The 16870-nt window shown below is 44.3% G+C and overlaps 2 protein-coding genes across 6 annotated transcripts in view; both read right to left on the bottom strand.

The window, feature by feature from the left end:
* Positions 1-16870, bottom strand: part of LOC132423210 (protocadherin alpha-4) — a 173248-nt gene that overhangs the window by 117207 nt on the left and 39171 nt on the right. Inside the window, exon 1 of one of the 5 annotated variants that reach the window (XM_069540582.1) lies at positions 6822-9215. The exons of the other annotated variants lie outside the window; for them this stretch is intronic. Within the exon in view, the coding sequence (XP_069396683.1) occupies positions 6822-9215 (2394 nt within the window). Of the gene's footprint in view, positions 1-6821; positions 9216-16870 lie in introns of those variants that run through there. 5 annotated transcript variants of the gene reach the window in all.
* On the bottom strand, positions 13027-16568 carry LOC138414011 (protocadherin alpha-7-like). Its single transcript, XM_069540498.1, has 2 exons — positions 14184-16568; positions 13027-13044 (listed from the first exon to the last, which is right to left on the bottom strand). The coding sequence occupies exons 1-2, from the start codon at positions 16566-16568 to the stop codon at positions 13027-13029; spliced, it is 2403 nt and encodes an 800-aa protein (XP_069396599.1).

Genomic DNA, 16870 nt, shown 5'->3' on the forward strand with positions numbered 1-16870 from the left:
CTCCCCAGAGCACACCCGCTGCCGCCTCTGCTGCGAGTAAGACCAGCTCCCCACCGCGCTGGAGCACACCAGCGTGGGCTTCCCGGGCCCGCACGCGCCCTCGCTGGGTGGCGCCGAGCACCGCAGCGCCGTGTACAGCAGCAGCGTGAGCACAAACAGGCTGGACACCGCGCAGATGGCGATGATCAGGTACACGTTCACATCCACCAGAGCGGCCTCCGCGCCAGCGGCGCCCGTCGACGCCCGCGAAGAGGCCTTGGGCGCCTGGCCGCTGTCCTCCAGCGACAGCAGCACGGTGGCCGTGGCCGTCAGCGCCGGCTCGCCGTGGTCCTTCACCAGCACCAGCAGGCGATGGCGCGGCGCGTCCGCCTCGTCCAGGGCGCGCGTCGTGCTGATCTCGCCCGTGTACAGCCCCACGCGGAACGGGCTGTGCGCGCCACCCGCCACCGGCTGCAGCTCGTACGACAGCCACGCGTTGTAGCCCGAGTCCGCGTCCACCGCGCGCACCTTCGCCACCACGTGGCCCGCGCCCACCGACCGCGCCACCAGCTGGCTCAGCGCGCCCGCCCCGCCTCCCGGCCCGGGCAGCAGCAGCGCGGGCGCGTTGTCGTTCTCGTCCAGCACGAACACCTGCAGCGTCACGTTGCTGCCCAGAGGCGGCACGCCCGCGTCGCGCGCGCTCACCTGGAACTGCAGCAGCTCCAGCTCCTCGTGGTCCAGCGGCTGCAGCGCGTACACCTTGCCGCTCTCCGCGTGCACCGACACGTAGCTCGACAGCGCTCGCTCGCCCACCCGCCGCTCCACCAGCGAGTAGGACACCAGCGCGTTCTCCTGCGCGTCCGCGTCCCGCGCCAACACCGTGAAGATGTGGCAGCCGGGCGGGTTGTTCTCCTTCACGAACACCGTGTACTCGGGCTGCGCGAACGCGGGCGCGTTGTCGTTCACGTCGGCCACCTCCACGGACACGCTGGCTGTGGCCGACAGGGAAGGCGAGCCCCCGTCCCGCGCTGTCACCACCACCTCATAGTTCTCCAAGGTCTCGCGGTCCAGGGCGCTGTCCAGCACCATCGAATAGTAATTCTTGAAGGTGGACACCAGTTTGAAGGGGACATGAGGTGTTAATGTGCAGGTCACCTGCCCGTTGGCGCCAGAGTCACGGTCGGACACGCTGATTAAGGCGATGACGGTGCCCACCTGAGCGTCCTCTCGCACCGGAAGAGCCAAAGAAGTGACAACCACCTCAGGTGAATTATCGTTTTCATCCAGGATTTCCACTAGGACAGTGCAGTGACCAACCATAGGTGGGTTTCCTTTATCTGTAACATCTACATGAATTTCATAAGTATTACTATCCTCAAAGTCAATAGCATCGTTTACTCTTATTTCTCCTGTGCTTTCATTCATTAGAAATTTCCTTCTTGTGCTGGGTGGGACCAAAGAGCTAAATGAATATATTATTTCCTTATTTATCCCTTCATCCACATCAGAAGCATTTAGCCAGATGACTAATGTTTGGTTCGCTGAATTTTCATACATCTTAACTTCATAAACGGATCGGTCAAATAGAGGTGCATTATCATTGGTGTCTAACACCAGGATCAGCAGAGTAACAAATCCCGTCAGTTCGGGTTTGCCTCCATCAGTTGCCGTTAATAACAACTGAAGCTGAGGATTTTCTTCACGATCCAGCAGTTTTCGTAGAACAAGCACTGGAAATTTGCCTTTGTCCTTTTTGTTTATAATATCAAGAGTGAAAAAGTCATTTGGACTGAGTCTGTAAGTAAGCACTGCGTTCTCTCCGATATCCGCATCAGATGCCCCTTCTAGAGGAAATCGAGAGTCAAGCGGTCGAGATTCATAAATTGAGAGCTTTTGTTCTGAGACAGAGAAGACCGGCGGGTTGTCATTAATGTCCTTCACCTCCACCTCCACATGGAACACCTGCAGCGGCCGGTCCACGATCACCTCCAGGTGGATGCTGCACTCCGCACTCCGCCCGCACAGCTCCTCCCGGTCGATCCGAGAATTCACAAACAAAATGCCATTCTGCAGATTTACCTCCAGAAGGTCCCCGCGGCCTTTGGACGCCACCCGGAACAGGCGCGGCACCAGCTCCGTCAGCTCCAGCCCCAGGTCCTGGGCGATGCGGCCCACGAAGGTGCCGTGTTTGGCTTCCTCCGGGAGCGAGTAATGGACCTGGCTGCTCCCTGTCTCCCAGGCTGCAATGAGCAGAAACGAGAGAAGCAGGCGCTGGGTTCTCTGCCTGATAGGTCTGTAGACCAACATCATAACTTTCTCCTGTTTTACAAATCAGTGACTCGGCGTCCAGAACACACCCACCGCTCCGATTTTTTCTATTCGATTTCTTGCATCCAATTTTATTGAAATGGCTGAGATCTCCGAATGTAGCTCTTTCCTAGTCCTTGAGAAACAGGATCATGCCTTTGTTCTGAAAAGCCATTTTGTGGAAGACAGCGACACCCGGTGGCTTAACGTGTAAGTACAATTCCATGAGTTTAACAACTCTTGTTCCTATCTTTTCATTCTATTTTCATATATTTGGGTCTCTATGGACTTTCCAAGACTCACATTACGTTTCTTTTGTATATAATAATAATCATTGTCGATACGTAGTGCCGCATTTTTCTTAAGTGGAAAATCACAGAGAAGTAATTCCTTCCCTAACCATGATTGTCTTTAGCTGAATTTGAAAACACGCTTAATATTTATATAATACTGAGTGTACTAGCATTTTGTTGGATAACAAATTTAAGTCTCTTCAACTTCTAAACCTTAATTCACTTCTCCTTGTCATTATTTTGATATTAAATAAACCTTATTTAGACACTAATCTCAAGCATCAGTTCTCTGTGAGGTATTTGCAACTTCTAAATGCCAATCATCACTAGAATGTAGAGAGATCACAGGCTTCAACATCAGAAATTCCTCTCTTCTGATTCCTAGTCTCCAACTTACTAGTGTGTGACTTGGGGAAAATAATTTAACCTATCTCCGTCTCAGTTTTCACTTTCATAACATTCATAACATATTAATAATAATATGGTAGTTGCATGAACTATGATATATTAAGTGCCTAGTATAATACCTCAAGGAGAGTGAGTGCTTCATAAACGGCAGTTGTTCTCAGGGCTCACTTTAGCCACGTTAGTTTCATAATGCTCAAGACCAAAATTGGCTCTTTGGATAAAATGATTACCTATAGAATGGCGTCACCCTATAAAGCCTTTACATATTGCTGCTGCACAGGCTGAGTGGTGTTCCTGTCTTTAAGAAGACAGAAAAGTGCTTTTATTGAGAAATTGGTTATACAGGGGAAGTTTCACTTTTTTATACACATCTCACATGGGCAAAAAGAATCTTAATTTTGATTCAAAATAATTAAAAATTTATGATTTCCAATTTCAGAGACAACTAATTTCATCTTTGTTATATTTATGTTTTTCAAATACCCCAAATATACAGTTTTGGCATTATCTAATAATTTTATAAGTGTCAAAGTTTTTCATCACCTGCAGTAAAAAATTCTTTCTCTCTCTCAAAATTCTTGGAATCAAATATTCAGTAACTGAAATTCTCCATTAATATATCTATGGTGGACTTCCTGGGTGGTCCAGTGGTTAAGACTCCACGCTTACAGTGAAGGGGGTTCGGGTTCAATCCCTGGTCGGGGAACTAAGATTCTGTATGCCTCGCGGTGCAGGCAATATACTATATGCTACTGATAAAAGTTGAAGTTTCTCTTTTTCAAAAAAAAAGGAAAACTGGGCTTCCCTGGTGGCGCAGTGGTTGAGAGTCCGCCTGCCGATGCAGGGGACACAGGTTCGCGCCCCAGTCCGGGAAGATCCCACATGCCGCGGAGCGGCTGGGCCCGTGAGCCATGGCCGCTGAGCCTGTGCGTCCGGAGCCTGTGCTCCGCAACGGGAGAGGCCACAACAGTGAGAGGCACGCGAGAGGCCACAACAGTGAGAGGCACGCGTACCGCAAAAAAAAAAAAAAAAGGAAAACTTACTGATGGGAGATTTTGTCTTATCCAAAGGTTAATTTCTTACTTTAATTATTTTTTTAAAGAAGTCAATAATTTTGAACTCTGAAAAATAGAATATTTATAGAATAAATAAGAAAATTTACAGGAATGAGGGTCACTTGATTCATCGATGTATGTGTGCTTCTAACTTCTGTTTTTATACTTCTCTACTCCTTTAGAATGATTTTAGGGTCAAAGTCTATTCATATTCTGATTTTAAGGGTTACTTTTCTTATACAGCATGAATTAAAATGTAATGAGTTAATCTATCCACCCACAATAGCAATGTTCAGTGTAAGCTACTATCTGGAGTCTAAAAATAAGTTTATCATTGATTAATCATCTCAACACAAGGCAATGATATAAACTAAATTCCATTGCTGTTAATGAGCATTTTTAACCAGGTAATAACATAAATGCCCCAATACAAATCTCCAATAATGAATGAAAAGTAGTGTAGTTAAATTATATCCTGTCAAATAATAGGAACTTGCTTTGCCAAGCAACTCAATAGGGCTATAGCCTCTAAAACTTCAGTTGGATAAGAATCACCTGGAATGCTTGTTAAAATGCAAATTTGCCAATACCTCTTATTTCAGAAACTTGAGGTGGTGTCTGGGAAGCAGAATGTTCAATAAGGACCCCAGATATTGCTAAAGCAGTTAGCATTGTCAGGCCTGAGGATAGGCTGACCATAAAAACCAGTTTGCCTGAAATATGCTCTATGTTTGTCTGTGGTCTTGTATACATTTGTATAGTGCCCCTTTCACTCTCAAAAGTGTCTGAGATTGAGTCATAACTTAGTTAGCCCTATCTAGAAACTACAGTTAACAGACTGGCATAGGGGAGCTTCATTATTGGTCTCATGATTCTGGCTTGAATTGAGCAATGAAGTGTCTTCCAAGCTCTCACCTCTCTATTTTGGACTTCCCAGCTGTTTTTAATCCTGAATTTCCTGAATCCCAGTGTGCTCATGCTTCCTGATGACCCAAAAGATAAATTCATTACTAAGATGTTCACTGATCTTCTGAAAATTTGCATACAATGATAGCCCATATTCTGGGAGAGAATAAAGATTAGTATAAGGGACTATATTACCATTTATATCAATGCAGCCATCAATAATAAAGAGTAAAATGTTTAATTATAAAATATGTAGTAAGTACTTAATGAATAATACTAGTTCTAAGATACTAGAGGAACGGTGGCAGTTTTTTGGGGCGGAAGCAAATGACACTTCTAGCATCCCTTAATCCATATAACATAATCAAATACCTGGGCCCAAGTACAAGTGGCATATGGAACCTGAAAAAGTACAAGGACAGAGATATTTGAAGGTATAAGTCTGGATTTAAGGTGAGTTGTGCCAACAGACATAGGTTTTATGACAAGAGTTCAGAGAATATTCAAGTTTTCAAGAAATAAAATGGGAAAAAAATAGATTGCTTTGTAGCATAAACCAAACATGTGTCGTTTGGAGAGAAACAAAGTACTGAAATATTTAAGTGATTTTTACTTGCAAGTGCCTGGTTACATTGTGGCTCTATTCTCAAGTCCACTCTGACTTGCTCTGTTGAATTTTCAATTAAGAAATGCCTTGTAAAATATCTGACATGATAAAAAATAAAATAAAACCCCTGAGTAGAAATATAAAACACATTACAAAAATGCAATGTAAGAATAAAGGAAGTTTTTAAGATATAAATTAGAAAAACAAAACGAATGCTTGGACTAAAGATAGAGTGTGGAGAACCACCAATTTGAAACTTGCAAACCATAATCCAGGAAATGTAAGTTTAGCTTGTAGTGACTTTAAAGGTGCACAATCTCATCTCCAGATTTCTGTCTTTTGGAATACTGAGAGAAAAAGTGAATCCTCATGTAAACTGGTCAAGTTCCAGACAACAATTTCAAGAGAATTCAAAGTGTGAAATATGGGTATATCTTTAATGCCCCAGCATTATATTACTAACAGAAAATTTCAATAAAAGGAGAAAGTCTTCTTCAGGAAAGAAAGTACCTTTCAGGAAGTATTTTCTTCAATATCAGATAAAACATGAATTTCAAAAAAATTTCTATGTGTAGAAAAGATTCTCAATCAACATTTTCTTATGATCTACACTGTCAGACAATGTAAGGAAACATATTTTGAACAAATGGGAATAAGAGTTATATTTGAAACAATTATTGTCAACATTAAATTCCTAAAGTAAAGCAACTGTTTTCTAGGTATATTGGAAGTTGCTTATTGAAGTTACAGACACTAACTAGTGCTGACCGCCGTGTCTCCAGAAAGGTAGGAAACTATAAGTTGACAAGGTAAGAGTGACTGCATATTATCTGCTATGGGGTTGTTTAAAAACAATATAATTAGACTAAACTACCATGCTTACTTTAGAAATAAATTATCATTTGATAGAGTGGTGATGCAGTTAATGTGTAATGACTAAATTTGTTTTCACCTAATAGTTTTCAGGTCGGTGGCAGCAATTAATCAGGAATTCAATATGACTCCCACAACAGGTTTTAAATAAAATGGATTCAGCTCTAATAAATGTCTGTTCAGTGTATGGTTTATAATAATTCTCAACTAGAAGTCGAAGCAAAAGACAGTTACAAAGTTAAGGTTCACTTTCCGGAAATAAAATTAAACATCCTGGCAGAACTAGAAAAAATTGGATAAAAATTATTTAAAAGTATCTTATAGGATAATTAAAATATTTTGCAAGACTAAATGAATACATACATAAAAAAACAAAATATTAGTGCAACCCACCTTCCCAGAGGAGTCCAAAGAAGCTTGTGGGTCTCCACTTCCATCTACAGATCCAGGACACGGAGGTAGGCTGGGGCTGAAGGCCATGAGGTCGGTCTTGGGCGGACCCTCCCCAGAGCACACCCGCTGCCGCCTCTGCTGCGAGTAAGACCAGCTCCCCACCGCGCTGGAGTACACCAGCGTGGGCTTCCCGGGCCCGCACGCGCCCTCGCTGGGCGGCGCCGAGCACCGCAGCGCCGTGTACAGCAGCAGCGTGAGCACCAACAGGCTGGACACCGCGCAGATGGCGATGATCAGGTAAACGTTCACATCCACCAGACCGGCCTCCGCGCCAGCGGCGCCCGTCGACGCCCGCGAAGAGGCCTTGGGCGCCTGGCCGCTGTCCTCCAGCGACAGCAGCACGGTGGCCGTGGCCGTCAGCGCCGGCTCGCCGTGGTCCTTCACCAGCACCAGCAGGCGATGGCGTGGCGCGTCCGCCTCGTCCAGGGCGCGCGTCGTGCTGATCTCGCCCGTGTACAGCCCCACGCGGAACGGGCTGCGCGCGCCACCCGCCACCGGCTGCAGCTCGTACGACAGCCACGCGTTGTAGCCCGAGTCCGCGTCCACCGCGCGCACCTTCGCCACCACGTGGCCCGCGCCCACCGACCGAGCCACCAGCTGGCTCAGTGCGCCCGCCCCGCCGCCCGGCCCGGGCAGCAGCAGCGCGGGCGCGTTGTCGTTCTCGTCCAGCACGAACACCTGCAGCGTCACGTTGCTGCCCAGAGGCGGCACGCCCGCGTCGCGCGCGCTCACCTGGAACTGCAGCAGCTCCAGCTCCTCGTGGTCCAGCGGCTGCAGCGCGTACACCTTGCCGCTCTCCGCGTGCACCGACACGTAGCTCGACAGCGCTCGCTCGCCCACCCGCCGCTCCACCAGCGAGTAGGACACCAGCGCGTTCTCCTGCGCGTCCGCGTCCCGAGCGGACACCGTGAAGATGTGGCAGCCGGGCGGGTTGTTCTCCTTCACCAGCACCGTGTACTCGGGGTGCGCGAACGCGGGCGCGTTGTCGTTCACGTCGGCCACCTCCACGGACACGCTGGCTGTGGCCGACAGCGAAGGCGAGCCCCCGTCCCTCGCGGTCACCACCACTTCATAGTTTGCCACCCTCTCGCGGTCCAGGGCGCTGTCCAGCACCAGCGAGTAGTAATTCTTGAAGGTGGACACCAGTTTGAAGGGGACATGAGGCATCACAGAACAGGTCACCTGTCCATTTGCACCTTCGTCTCGGTCAATAACGCTGATCAGGGCAATGATTGTCCCCAGCTGTGCGTCCTCTTTGACAGGGAGCCAGAGCGTTTTGATAATCAACTCTGGAGCAAAGTCGTTAGTGTCCACAACTTCCACAAGAACTGTACAGTGACCAGCCAGGGGTGGGAGGCCTTTATCGATCGCCTCTACTGGAATTTTGTAGGCTTTACTTTCTTCAAAATCTATATGTCCTGTTACTATAATCTTCCCACTTAGGGGGTCTATGTAGAACTTAAATTTTATATCTGGAGAAACGTCACTAGAGAATGAGTAAATAATATCCCCATTCAAGCCTTCGTCTAAATCTGAGGCGTTAAGTTTAATTACGAACGTTGCATTGGGAACGTTTTCTGGTAATTTCACTGCATAGAGTGTTCTGTCGAAAGCTGGGGCGTTGTCATTGGCGTCCAGCACTTTGACGAGTAACTGAACTGTGCCAGTCAGCTCAGGTTTGCCTCTGTCAGTGGCCGTGAGCACTAAATGAAGTTCCGGAGATTCTTCCCTGTCTAAAGGTTTTCGTAATACAAGTCCCAGAGGCTTTACCTGTTGGTCAGTGGTTGGTACGTCCAGAGAGAAATACTCATTGGAGCTCAGCCTGTAAGTCAACAGAGCGTTCTCCCCGATATCTGCATCGGAGGCGCCCTCTAGTGGAAACCGAGAGTCAAGCGGCCTGGATTCCGCGATAAACAGATTCCTTTGTGTTCCGGGGAACACAGGAGGATTGTCGTTAATATCCTTCACCTCCACCTCCACGTGGAACACCTGCAGCGGCCGGTCCACGATCACCTCCAGGTGGATGCTGCACTCCAAGCTCCGCCCGCACAGCTCCTCCCGGTCGATCCGAGAATTCACAAACAAAACGCCATTCTGCAGATTTACCTCCAGAAGGTCCCCGCGGCCTTTGGAATCCAACTGGAACAAGCGGGGCACAAGCTCCGCCAGCTCCAGCCTTAGGTCCTGGGCGATGTGGCCCACGAAGGTGCCGTGTTTGGCCTCCTCCAGGACTGAGTAGTGGACCTGGCTGCTCCCGGTCTCCCAGGCTGTGAGAATGATAAACAGTAGCAGTAGATCCCGGTCCCCTTGGTCGCCTCGACTTGAGTACAACATTTCAAATACTCGATCTTTTTTATAGTTAGCGAAAAATTTTTCAAAACTAGGGGAAATATTCTGATTCCTTCAGTCCCATCCTGCTGTGTTCGTCACTGTTCTGCCCTAGGAGACTATAAAAGACCGGACTGTCTTTCCAAAGCCTAAAAGATGGCTTTGAATCAGAGAATTTCTCAGCCGAGAGTGACATCACGTGGCCCCAAAAGTAAGTACATATTCTATGAATAAACATTTCGCCATTATCCTGCAAAGTTTTGTTTCATTCTCTGAATTTTTTCTTAATCGTTGATGAAATAGAGAAGGACATTTCTCTTGTTGGAAGCATTCATGTGAAATAAGTGCAGCTAAATGTTTAGTATAAACCAAAACTGTGGCTTTCTGTTACCTGAGGAAACTAAACTCTCCACACAATTTAAAAATAATCACAGAAATGAAGTGAGAATTAAAATGATCAGTTAAACAACCAGGGATTTTAAACTGGAAAATTCTTTTGTTCTGTAATTCAGGATCTCCCACATACGTAGACTTAGGATTCTGCCTAGAAGAATTCGATGACTCACTGTTCCTAGGGTCTCTAGGAGACCAGAAATCTACTGATGAAAAAGAAACTTGCTCATGTCTGAAAAAAAATAAATCTAGAAAACTGAGCAACAAATTGAAGTATTTTCTTAAGTAATTTTATGAATTGAATATATGTAAAATATTTTAATATAAGTAAGAATTTGCTTTAATATATTTTGTAGGGGGAAACTAGTCTATATTTTTCTTTTTATTAGAATTAATGTGATTTCTTTTCAGAAATGTGTTGCATTCCTATATCTATATAGTTGCATTTTTCCAAGCCTTAATACTTATGAATATCTTTTTACAATCCCCAATATAGTTTACATTATGTCTTTTCATAATACATACATTTTAATTTCATTATTGTTCATCCTTAGTACTTAGGACAATTTCTGTTTTTAAAGTTATGCTTGGGATTTTTCCTTCTTAGTATCTATTTAACAAGGAAAGCTCATTTGTGAACTACTCTCATTCTAAACTGCAAGTAGATTAATTACATCTAGATTTTAGTGCTTTTCAAGAGTAAAGGCAAAATTATCAGTTTATGGTACCATTAATGCTCCTGTATATCTATCTTTTCTTTCATATTCTTACAGCTACCTGCCTAAGAAACGTTTTTAACTAATTGCTGCTATCCTTCATTATTGCAGTAGCTTCCTAGATTGTCTTTCCATCCAATCTTCTGAAACACGGTGTTGAATTTTTTTGCTCAAGATCTTTTGATAGTTCCCAATTTACTTCTGAAGAATCCAAATTCTTTAATCTACTACTCAAAGTTACTTAGTCTAGTACTCAGAATCAAGAGATATTTTCATATTACTTTTTCTGACTTTATTCTATGTGAACCATATGTTTTAACCACAGTGGACTATTCCGTGTTTCCAGTCATATAGAGGCTTTTGTGTGTCTTCAAGTTTGCTTAATTTTCTCCTTCACAGAATTATTCATTATTCTCAATATTCTCTCAGGGTAACTTACCCTTTTAAAAACCATTGAAAACACCATGCCTCTTCAAGTGTTCCTTCAGAAAGACAAATAGGGAGTGATTTTCTTTCAACCCCAGCTTTGCTTTTGGGCCTGTTATAATATTTTGTCTTTCATTGTATGACCCATATATTTATTTTATCTCAAACGTTTTGATGTCAGAGGCTGGGTTTTGATAATTCAGTGGTCGCTGGCATGCTAACATGGTCTTGGAATCCCCTAAGGGTCCTACTAATGATTAATGAAGACTGATGACTATATTTTAAAAGTTATTCTATAACACTTTCTATATAAATGGTCTACTTCCATGGTTAACAGGCAGTAACTACTACTAACTTTTAAATCGTCATCAAAACATACTGTGTACTTATTTTTGAGGAAGGGAAAACACCATTAATGGAAAAGAACAAAGATTTCAAACACCTACTCAGACCTCTAAATGATCTGAAGCAACTTATAAGTATGAAAAAAGACATCACTGTCAACACAAGATAGTCTAAACTTTCCTTGAGAAGACTTTATCTAACTAAATTTCTAGATTCCAAAAGGTTTTCCACATCCACAATGGTAATTGGACTTCCCAAAACTGGTGAAACTGACTTTTAGATGAGTTTTTTAATTCTATCACAAAGAATTCAAAATATTGACACATTGTAGGTTAACCTGAAAATAACTTCACAAAAGATAACTTTTACATAAAATAAGAGTAATATAGAAGGCCATAATGACTTTCTAACATTTTAGTTTTTCTTTTTCCAGTTATTAACTCCTTGAACTCTTTTGAATAATAACTAAATTTTGTTATGCACATAGTATTTGACAGATGTTTTATAAGCAACTTTATAAATATTAACTTACTTGATACAAAAATTCTATACAAAAATTCTATGCAATAGAATTTATATTCATCACGCGTAGAATGTGAAACCAAGGAATTGAAATAAATGCTTTATCAAAGGCTATATGAAAAAAACTGGAAGAGGTGGAGTTTTAATCCAGGAAGCTCCAGAATCCACAGTATTTAATAACTGACCTCTGGTACCTTTCAATTTAGGAAATATTTAATAGCTAAAATCATTACCATTCACCTGAAACTAATACAAAATTGTTAATCAACTATATACACCCATATAAAATAAAAAGTTAAAAATAAACAAATAAAACCATTAACATAGAAGAGTGCAAAGTGTTAAAATACAGATTAGATTTTGACTCCATCTTTGTGATAAGCACACCCCTAAAATGAAATTCGAATATCAATTAGAGAGTTGTAGGAACACAGAACTAAAATTATCGAAATGATGAGAGGTGTCAAATAAATGGTAGGTGATGGAAAGTGTCTTGTTTCTTTTATTTTTAAGTGTCTTATTTCTAATTAAGGAATTTTTAAAAACCAATTAAACATTTAGGAGAATTGAGTAATTAAAGTTATATCCAAGAATCAGTAGGCATAGACAGAATAGAAAATCTAAGTGTACCATCACTTTCACAAGGGAGAAACTCCACATTTGATTCAAACAGTACAGTACAGATAAACATATTTTAAAAATATACAGCCATTGGGGCTTCCCTGGTGGCGCAGTGGTTGAGAGTCCGCCTGCCGATGCAGGGGGATGCAGGGGGATGGAGGGGACACGGGTTCGTGCCCCGGTCCCGTCCCGGAATATCCCACATGCCGAGGAGCGGCTGGGCCTGTGAGCCATGGCCTCTGAGCCTGCGCGTGCGGAGCCTGTGCTCTGCAACGGGAGAGGCCACAACAGTGAGAGGCCCGCGTACCGCAAAAAAAACAAAAACAAAAACAACACAGCCATTAAAATTAAGGATTAAAATTATTTCTTTCATGTAATGTGCTTTTACTAGCCAAATAAAATTTAGGCACTGAAGGTATTGTGAGAAATATAAAATAAACCACAAAATAATACTAGTTTCAGGTTACTTACAGGTAAGCAAAGGAAATAAAATGTCATACATTGCTGGTCATAAATGTTAAAGAAATTAAGAAATATATTAATAACAAATTAAGAATTGAGCGTTCCAGAAACCATTCATTCCATTCCATTAAGTTTCACCATTCTCTCCAAAGGAATATGCTCAAAATCTATGACCAACTAACATCAAGCCAGGTCAAACAGTTACAAGAAGCAAAGATTTAAAAAAGACAAGAACAAAAAAATGAAAAGATTAAAAAAATAATAATAAACATTCTTGGACTCTCAAAGTTTTACTATACAAAACTAAAAATGTTAACTTGAATTAATGAGTCCTAATCATCCTGCATATTCTGTGTAATAAAGATTTATAAATTAACCATTTGAACAGCAAGAATGGAATTAATAATTTTTCTAATCAAATTATTTTTCTAAGTCATATATAAAATATGTTTAAATGTGAAATATTTTTCCATAATATTCCAACTCATCTACAAAGTGCTGATAGTATTTTCCTCAATATTAATCATTAGAAGTAAGAAGATTTTTATCAGATTAAAAGAAATTAGTTACTATATATAGATCCTCCAAAAATGTTGTTATTGACATGACTAAAAAAGTATCTGATAATAAAGCACATATCTTGAAATAGTACAATGTTCTATTTGATATTCTGTTGAAAGGAATATTAAATATTTGTTCACTTTTGGTTTTATTTTTATCTGGTCTATAATAAATTTGGTAAGAAAATGAAAACATGCAAATTTTGAAGAGAAATTATTATTCTGTACTTTATTACTAAACTGCTTAAAATACCAATAAACACTATATACATGTAGTATATATAGTAATATCTGTTTCTCTATACTTAAGTAACAGACCCTAAGAGAGAGAAGAAAATAAAATGGATGGGCTCTGATCTTAAAGTAAAAGTAATCCCCAGAATATATGTAAATATTCTCGAAACATAGTATATGAAGTAAGGTTAAAACTACATACAATGAAAAATAAATGCTATTTGGAGGAATGTATATAAATGTACATTGGAGGAATGTATATAAACAGGTTGTTAGGGTTGGAGGAATGTATATAAACAGGTTGTTGTTAGGGTTCAGAAAGGTATTACAAAGAATAAAATCGTATTCAGTAAGAAGAAATTTATCCAAGAAAAATTTGAATTTGAATAGAAACCCAACAATGGAGAATGGTTAATGTCTGATGGCACTGAGAAACAGCGATTAAATTCGCCATATACACATGTATCAAATCATCACGTTTTATACCTTAAACATACTCAATGCTATTCACCAAATATATCGCAATAAATCTGGGGGAAAAAACGATTAATTTTAAATATTTTTAAACCACAGTAACGTTTGTATACTGAAGTGTGAAAACGTGCTATATATTATAAAAAGGAAAATAAATGTGAAATACTATAAATTATAAAATTTCGTCTTAAATATTTTAATATCAGTTTAAATGGACCTACCTCCGTGCAATGATCAACATCTTGCAGTTTGCCCGCGTTTTCTGAACCTAAGAATGGAGGGAGGCTGGGGCTGAAGGCCATGAGATCTGCCTTGGGCGGCCCCTCCGCAGAGCACACCCGCTGCCGCCTCTGCTGCGAGTAAGACCAGCTCCCCACCGCGCTGGAGCACACCAGCGTGGGCTTCCCGGGCCCGCACGCGCCCTGGCTGGGCGGCGCCGAGCACCGCAGCGCCGCGTACAGCAGCAGCGTGAGCACCAACAGGCTGGACACCGCACAGATGGCGATGATCAGGTACACGTTCACATCCACCAGAGCGGCCTCCGCGCCAGCGGCGCCCGTCGACGCCCGCGAAGAGGCCTTGGGCGCCTGGCCGCTGTCCTCCAGCGACAGCAGCACGGTGGCCGTGGCCGTCAGCGCCGGCTCGCCGTGGTCCTTCACCAGCACCAGCAGGCGCTGGCGTGGCGCGTCCGCCTCGTCCAGGGCGCGCGTCGTGCTGATCTCGCCCGTGTACAGCCCCACGCGGAACGGGCTGTGCGCGCCACCCGCCACCGGCTGCAGCTCGTACGACAGCCACGCGTTGTAGCCCGAGTCCGCGTCCACCGCGCGCACCTTCGCCACCACGTGGCCCGCGCCCACCGACCGAGCCACCAGCTGACTCAGCGCTCCCGCCCCGCTGCCCAGCCTAGGCAGCAGCACCGCGGGCACGTTGTCGTTCTCGTCCAGCACGAACACCTGCAGCGTCACGTTGCTGCCCAGAGGTGGCACGCCCGCGTCGCGCGCGCTCACCTGGAACTGCAGCAGCTCCAGCTCCTCGTGGTCCAGCGGCTGCAGCGCGTACACCTTGCCGCTCTCCGCGTGCACCGACACGTAGCTCGACAGCGCTCGCTCGCCCACCCGCCGCTCCACCAGCGAGTAGGACACCAGCGCGTTCTCCTGCGCGTCCGCGTCCCGAGCCGACACCGTGAAGATGTGGCAGCCGGGCGGGTTGTTCTCCCTCACGAACACCGTGTACTCGGGGTGCGCGAACGCGGGCGCGTTGTCGTTCACGTCGGCCACCTCCACGGACACGGTGGCTGTTACCGACAGGGAAGGCGAGCCCGCGTCCCGCGCGGTCACCACCACCTCATAGTTGGCCACAGTCTCGCGATCCAAGGCTCTGTCCAGAACCAGCGAATAGTAATTCTTGAAGGTGGACACCAGTTTGAAGGGGACCTGGGGCGTTAATGAGCAGGTCACCTGCCCATTGGCACCAGAATCTTGGTCAGACACATTAATCAAGATGATAACAGTGCCGGGCTGAGCATCTTCTGAGATAGGAAGCGACAGGGAAGTGACAGTCAACTCTGGAGCATTGTCATTAGCGTCCAAAACTTCCACAAGAACTGTACAGTGACCAGCCAGGGGTGGGAGGCCTTTATCGATCGCCTCTACTGGAATTTTGTAGGCTTTACTTTCTTCAAAATCTATATGTCCTATTGCTATAATCTTCCCACTTAGGGAGTCTATGTAGAACTTAAATTTTATATCTGGAGAAACGTCACTAGAGAATGAGTAAATAATATCCCCATTCAAGCCTTCGTCTAAATCTGAGGCATTAAGTTTAATTACAAACGTTGCATTGGGAACGTTTTCTGGTAATTTCACCGCATAGAGTGTTCTGTCGAAAGCTGGGGCGTTGTCATTGGCGTCCAGCACTTTGACGATTAACTGAACTGTGCCAGTCAGCTCAGGTTTGCCTCTGTCAGTGGCCGTGAGCACTAAATGAAGTTCCGGAGATTCTTCCCTGTCTAAAGGTTTTCGTAATACAAGTCCCAGAGGCTTTACCTGTTGGTCAGTGGTTGGTACGTCCAGAGAGAAATACTCATTGGAGCTCAGCCTGTAAGTCAACAGAGCGTTCTCCCCGATATCTGCATCGGAGGCGCCCTCTAGTGGAAACCGAGAGTCAAGCGGCCTGGATTCCGCGATAAACAGATTCCTTTGTGTTCCGGGGAACACGGGAGGATTGTCGTTAATGTCCTTCACCTCCACCTCCACGTGGAACACCTGCAGCGGCCGGTCCACGATCACCTCCAGGTGGATACTGCACTCCGCGCTCCGCCCGCACAGCTCCTCCCGGTCGATCCGAGAATTCACAAACAAAACGCCATTCTGCAGATTTACCTCCAGAAGGTCCCCGCGGCCTTTGGACGCCACCCGGAACAGGCGCGGCACCAGCTCCGCCAGCTCCAGCCCCAGGTCCTGGGCGATGCGGCCCACGAAGGTGCCGTGTTTGGCCTCCTCCGGGACCCAGTAGTGGACCTGGCCGCTCCTGGTCTCCCAGGCTATGAGAATTATAAAAAATAGCAGTAGATGCCTGTTCCCCGAGTCGCCTAGATTTGAGTACATTTCAAATTATTGGTATTTTATTCTAAACTGCGTAACTTGTCGCAAAACTTAGAGGAATCTTCTTATCCCTTCTTTATTATCCTGATAGGCTCGCCATTGTTCAACCTCCGGGTACTGAAACATAGTGGAGACTCTTTCCGATGTGAAAAGGGATGGCTTAGTTTTGTCTTGAATTAAGAGAATTTCATGGTAAAGAGCGACATCATGTGGCCCAAAAAGTAAGTACGAATTACAAAAATCAACTTTATATTAATAAGGTGCAAAGTTTTATTTCAATCTCTGAATTTCTACAAATATTTGTT

The sequence above is a fragment of the Delphinus delphis genome, chromosome 3 (genome assembly GCF_949987515.2).
Source record: "Delphinus delphis chromosome 3, mDelDel1.2, whole genome shotgun sequence".
Taxonomy (NCBI): Eukaryota; Metazoa; Chordata; class Mammalia; order Artiodactyla; family Delphinidae; genus Delphinus; species Delphinus delphis.